Source organism: Antechinus flavipes, chromosome 1 (genome assembly GCF_016432865.1).
Source record: "Antechinus flavipes isolate AdamAnt ecotype Samford, QLD, Australia chromosome 1, AdamAnt_v2, whole genome shotgun sequence".
Classification (NCBI taxonomy): domain Eukaryota; kingdom Metazoa; phylum Chordata; class Mammalia; order Dasyuromorphia; family Dasyuridae; genus Antechinus; species Antechinus flavipes.
In genome coordinates, this window is record NC_067398.1 from 585,180,177 (window position 1) to 585,186,103 (window position 5,927).

Below are 5,927 nucleotides of genomic sequence, written 5' to 3' on the forward strand. Positions count from 1 at the left end.
GTCAAGAATAAGGTAATGTTTTTAAGATACCTTTTAAACGAAATCGGTCCATATAGATAATTGCTATGCCATAAATAACCAGTGGGAATAGATTCAAATTTATCACAAATTTTAGAAATATAGTTAAGGCAACTTAAAAGCTCTAGTTTTTTATTATGTTTTGAGCTGTTCCCAATTAGTTATACCTTAGTATAAATGAAGCATCTAAGAACAGATTGTGATGGCAAGGGGAAGAGAACAATAAATGTTTAATATCATACACCGAGAGCACACAATTTAAGTTACCATATATAAGTCATTAACTGTTTATTAAGTTATTCCACAACCAGTGTGCATGTATTTTACATTAGGGCACAAGAAAACCAGGTGAGTAATAATCATCCAAAGATCTCAAGCCTCTGAAGCCTGTTTAAAAAAAAAAAAAAAAAAAGAACCCATTAGTTAACAATTCATGTCAACATCACTCTTCTATTTTTTTCGACTGAGATCGGATCCTGTCCTTTTACTTAAAGTGACACATGCTGGAACCTGTCTTTCTAAGCCTGATTCCTCAAAAAAGCTCCTTAATATTTTCATATTTCAATCTGTGTTCCCATATGGTGACATATGGGTCTCAAAATGAGACCCTCCTGACCTGTTCCACTCAATTATGTAAAGTTCATAAATTAGCACAGAACAATAAATCTGCAACTTGAGAAAACAGATTTCTCATTTTTCTGGGCTGGACATGCCACCAAATTCAAAACAATTTCTGAAATAACCTTTATTTTTAATATCCTGTAAGGTATTAGACTGAGTTCATTTTCTTAGGTCTCAGAAGGCACAATTTCTTTAGTGCAGTAGCTATACCTTCCATCAATGTAGACCCCAGTACTGATATACCCCCCACAGACACTTTCATGGAAAAGAAACTACCTGGCACCTCCCCTACAAGGGTAATGTTTCAACTACTTCTACACATGCTCTTTCTTATATATCGTAAACCTTTACCAACCACACAGTTAAAGACCATTTCTTCTTGTGACATCATCTGACTGTGAAGCCAAAAGGCCAAATCTATTCAAAGATAGAGCCTTATTTCTATACTCCATCTTCATTCTGCATTTGCTTTGCTTTTTGGTTTGGTCATTTTCAGTTTTGTCCAACTCTATGATCCTGGGGGCTTTCTTGGCAAAGATACTGAGGTGGTTGGCCGCATCCTTCTCCACTCGTTACAGATGAAGCAGAAGTAAATATCTTACCCAGAGTCAAACAGCTCTTAAGTGCCCAAGGCCAGATTTGAACTCCACTTCAAAAATGACTTCAGGTCCCACATTCTACTCTATCCACTATACCACCTAGCTGTTTGTTTGCTTACCAATCAATCAACACACATTTATTAAATGCTTACTACATATCTTAGGGGATAGGGATAGAGACAAAATCAGAACAGTTCAAGTTAATATTAAATATATAAAAAGTAAATATGAAATTCTGAGTGGTTGAGGTGGGAGAAAATTAACAACTGGAGTAGAGGAGGTGGCACTTGAGTATAACTTTGAAGGGAACTATGAATTCCTAAAGACTAAGGTGAAGAAAGTATATTCCATAAATGAGGCAAGATAGAAAAGATAAATTTATCAAGGAAAACAATCCTTTTGATAGTTGCCTGCCAAAAAAAAAACCAAACAAACAAACCAGGAGTAGGTGACTATGGTCCATAAAGATCTCAGGGCACGACAGAGCAAATAGTCTAACTATTCCAACCAAATAGAATTTATAGGATGATACTAGGGAGGATGAGAGACAAAGCAGAAACACCTCTGCATACCCCTAACATGCCAGGATGTAACCCAGTTAATATCCATAGTTCGCACTGAAATTATTCGTTATTATTTGTGAGAAACATCTTTTCTACATCATCAAGATATGAAATTGACTTAGATTAGTGAGCTAATTTAAATTTTTTTTCCTCCTAAAAAGCAACCAAGTACTACTTCCTTTGTACAAACTGAGAATCCATGATGTTGAAAATCTATGTCAAATAAAACGTTTTATTACCTGTACCATTTCATTATTTTTTTTCATGCTGAAAGACACCAGCCTGATACATCTCTTGAAAATCTTTCACAGGATCATACTTTTTATAGAAATTCTGATATGCCTTCTTCCTGGGTTCAGCTACTCCAAACTAAAATATGAAATTCCACAATTTAAAAAACTATATTTTCAAAATCATGATTTTACTGATTAATTTAATTTCTAAAACAATAATAAAAGACATTTTGTATCTATGTATCTTCATATCAGTAATTAGGTCATATTTCATCAGATTACTCCTACCATTTACAACCAAAACATACTTATTCTTGAAGTAACTAAGTATTCTGTAATCTATATTCCTTATCTGAACTAAAGATCATTAAGATCAAAGAATTAAGAGGTAGAAGAGACCTTGGAAGTCATCTAGTTCAAATCTACTCATTTTACAAGTTAAAAAACTAAAATTATATAAAGTTTTAAAAATTAAAAGTCACAATAGTTAGAGATGATTTGCTCAGGTAACAAAGGTTTGAAGCTAACAGGTTAACTCAGGTCCCCTAATTCCAAATCCAGCACTTTTTTAGTTGCATCAACTGCCCTATATTATATATTAAAGGTTTCCTTCAGAAACATTCAGTCTTCAGGAGGGGAAAACAAAGTAATGTGAAATATCACCAAGAAAATAAGACAAGCACTGATGATAATGGATGATAGAAGTGAAATTATACTAGGGACAGGTAGTGAACAGCACACATCTAAGCACACACTCAAGTAAATAATTTAAAGACCCACACTTTGAATTAAATCTTATGCAAAGTTTTGTTTTTCAAGAAGAAACAAAAAGGGAGTGTATTCTAAGTAAGAGACAAAGACTATGAAAGGTATAGAAGCAGGAAAAGGAATGTCAAATACAAGGAACAGCAGATTGTGAGGAGCTTCTGTATTTTACCACCACAGCAAGTGGGAAGCTATTATTAATTTCTTGATCCAAGAAGTATCATTTAGACTTGGACTTTGGGATATCAGTTTGGCAGCTATGTACAGGATTGAAATGGGAAAATATTGGTGGCAGGGAGACTGATCGGGAGGTGATAAGGGCTGAATTTGGGCCATGGTCACTGAGTGAAGGAAACAGTTGTGATAGATGATATGCAAGTGTGGTGGTACTGTCAAAAGAGAAAAGTTGGAAGGAAGAACATTTAAGAGAAAAGATAGTAGTTGTGGGGGAGAGAAGGAAAATGGTAAGGACAAAAAAGCTACTATTCTTATTCAGCGTGCAGAACAGAAGAGTAAAAAAAAATCTACTAAGTAGAATTCGTAGAACTTTCAAGTTATTTAAGCAGTTTTTGAGGTATGTCACGTCTAGTCTTTGTGAAATGATTTAACCTATGCTTCTACAGTGAGACTGAAGCACATACCTTATACAAGTTAGCACATCCCAAGGACAGAATAAATGCTGCGATAATATGAAATCGCAAGCGCTTAGCCAAAAGGCCTCGCAGCTGAGGTTTTGCCAAAACTGGAGCAGACATGCTGACAATTCTTCCTGTTAAAGACAGAATAAATGTTAAAAATAGCAAATTCTTCTGAACTCATTTTTGACACAATATTGACCATTTATATCATCTAAGTTACAAGAAGCTAAATGAATGGCAAATGTGAGGCACACAGAATAGAGTCCGATTTACGTCACTAAAAGAGATGTCCCATATGGCTGACATTACCAATCTACCGAATTCTCCATCCCTTTAAGTATTTGCAGAACAACTGCATTGTCATTACTCATTTGTGTAGCACTTGGACATTCTTCTCATAACGCCCCGGGATAGAACATCGGACAGGACTGGAGGGAGACCTCGGATATAAGCCGGCCATTTAACCTTTGCCATGGATTTCCTCCTATGTAAAATGGCTTGGATCCGAGGAGACAATTCATGGAGCTTGGTACACAGCGAGTGCTCAATAATTGTTGATTGTTGCCATTTATACGGGGCTTGGAGTTAAGCATCCTGGCTCGGCCACCGGCTCCATCCTTAAGTGAGCCCCCCAGGAGAGCTCGGAGCGCCATTAAAGAAACGCTCGCATCAAGGGTCATTAGGACACTCCCCACCCAGCGGGATGTATGACCTTGGGCGCCTCTCCTTACGCTTCCTTCCTCCAAGGACGCCGACACCCAGGCTGTCCTGAGGACAAACGGAGCCGTTTGTAAAGCGCTTTGCAAGCCCCCAAGCGCGATGAAACCTACCCAAAACCTCTTCCTCCTCCCCCCCCCTTCCCCCGCCCCCGACAAGGCTGGGCGGGCGGCCCGGCAAGGCCCGCGGACTCCTCGAGGCTTCACAGGAGGTCTTGAAAAGAAGGGAGGGTGCAGGACTTATCTCAAACAAGACGGGAAAGGCAAAGGGAGGACAGGAAGGAAAAGTGGGCTCAGGAGAGGTGGAGGATCCGAAACCCACCTGAAAACGCACGACCTTGTCCGGTGCCAGAGAGAGGAAAGGCGTTAGGGAGCTGCGCAGGCGCAGAACCGGAAAAGCACCAGGACGGGAGCCGGGAGGGCTCAAACTGAGTTCGCGGAGGGGAGGGACGGGGCGGAGCGAGGGAGGCAACTGCCGAGTCTCCTACGCCTTCTCCTCCCCACCCCCACTCCGCCCTTCCACGTGATCCCCACCCCCTCGCTCCTTACTGTCTCCCAGAACCGCGAGAACTTCCCGCGCGGATCCAGCCTCGGGCTCTCCTTCAAGTCTGGACCGTTTACGCTCCCTCTCCGAGTTTCGTTTTCCCCTTTGTTAAGGAGAGGGTGGGACATATAAGCCGAGACCTCTCCTAGCTCTGGCTTTCTTCTCGTAGAATTGTACTTCTCCGGGGGTAGAAGTACAAATCAAGTGCTAGGAAGCGCGCGTGTATTTCATTAGTGTGCAAGTAAGAAATGCTTATTTCTTAGGAAAACCTTAATTGAAAATTTTACTAATTTGTTAAATTTTATTTATTAAAACTAAATAATTTCAATTATGTTATTGAAACTTGCCAACCAAAGAACCAAAGCAAACAAAGTAAAAGTCGATTTAATATTTTAAATAGCTAAACTTAACTTTTTTTTTTTTTTAATGTAGAAGTAATTGAAATGGATAGATTATCAGAGAAGACAATCTCAAATTCCACCTCAGATACTTAATAATAAAATCCGTGACTTGGGGCAAGTTTCCTCAGTTTACTAATCTGCAAAAGAAGAGATGGCTTCTAGGCTCCTGTCCAGTAAGATTTATGGAGGACACTTGAAAGTTTTATCTAAATTCATTTTCCCCCATCATTGTCTTAAGTCTAGAGTCTCAAGAAAAAGATAGTTGTGAATTACCTTTACACATGAGCTCTCTAAGTCTGACTTCACTCTCTCTTGGACTGACTTACTAGAGGAATTTTAGGGGGGAGGACTAGTTTTTTTTTTTTTTTTTAATAACTTTTTATTGACAGAACCCATGCCAGGGTAATTTTTTACAACATTATCCCTTGCACTCACTTCTGTTCCAACTTTTCCCCTCCCTCCTTCCACCCACTCCCTAAATGGCAAGCAATCCTATACATGTTAAATAGGTTACAGTATATCCTAGATACAATATATGTTTGCAGAACCAAACAGTCCTCTTGTTGCACAGGGAGAATTGGATTCAGAAGGTAAAAATAACCCGGGAAGAAAAACAAAAATGCAAACAGTTTATATTCATTTCCCAGTGTTCTTTCTTTGGGTGTAGCTGCTTCTGTCCATCCTTGATCAATTGAAACTGAGTTAGATCTTCTCTTTGTCAAAGAAATCCACTTCCATCAGAATACATCCTCATACAGTATTATTGTTGGAGTGTATGATGATCTCCTGGTTCTGCATCAGTTCATGTAAGTCTCGCCAGTCCTCTCTG

General features: G+C 39.0%; 1 protein-coding gene across 1 annotated transcript; it reads right to left on the reverse strand.

Moving 5' to 3' along the window:
- Nucleotides 1-275: 275 nt before the first annotated feature.
- Nucleotides 276-4,590, reverse strand: LOC127544329 (cytochrome c oxidase subunit 6C). The gene is made up of 4 exons (XM_051970920.1): nucleotides 4,476-4,590; nucleotides 3,441-3,568; nucleotides 2,041-2,170; nucleotides 276-405 (listed from the first exon to the last, which is right to left on the reverse strand). Exons 2-3 carry the CDS (start codon nucleotides 3,552-3,554, stop codon nucleotides 2,054-2,056), a joined length of 231 nt encoding a protein of 76 aa, XP_051826880.1. The 5' UTR covers nucleotides 3,555-3,568; nucleotides 4,476-4,590; the 3' UTR covers nucleotides 276-405; nucleotides 2,041-2,053.
- Nucleotides 4,591-5,927: the final 1,337 nt, after the last annotated feature.

Bases quoted from the DNA above. Each gene is read 5' to 3' on its own strand.
- LOC127544329 (XM_051970920.1), bottom strand. From the start codon at position 3,554: ATGTCTGCTCCAGTTTTGGCAAAACCTCAGCTGCGAGGCCTTTTGGCT. The intron at 2,171-3,440 runs GTATGTGCTTCA...TTCATATTTTAG, and splicing joins GATGTGCTAACTTGTATAAG to TTTGGAGTAGCTGAACCCAG.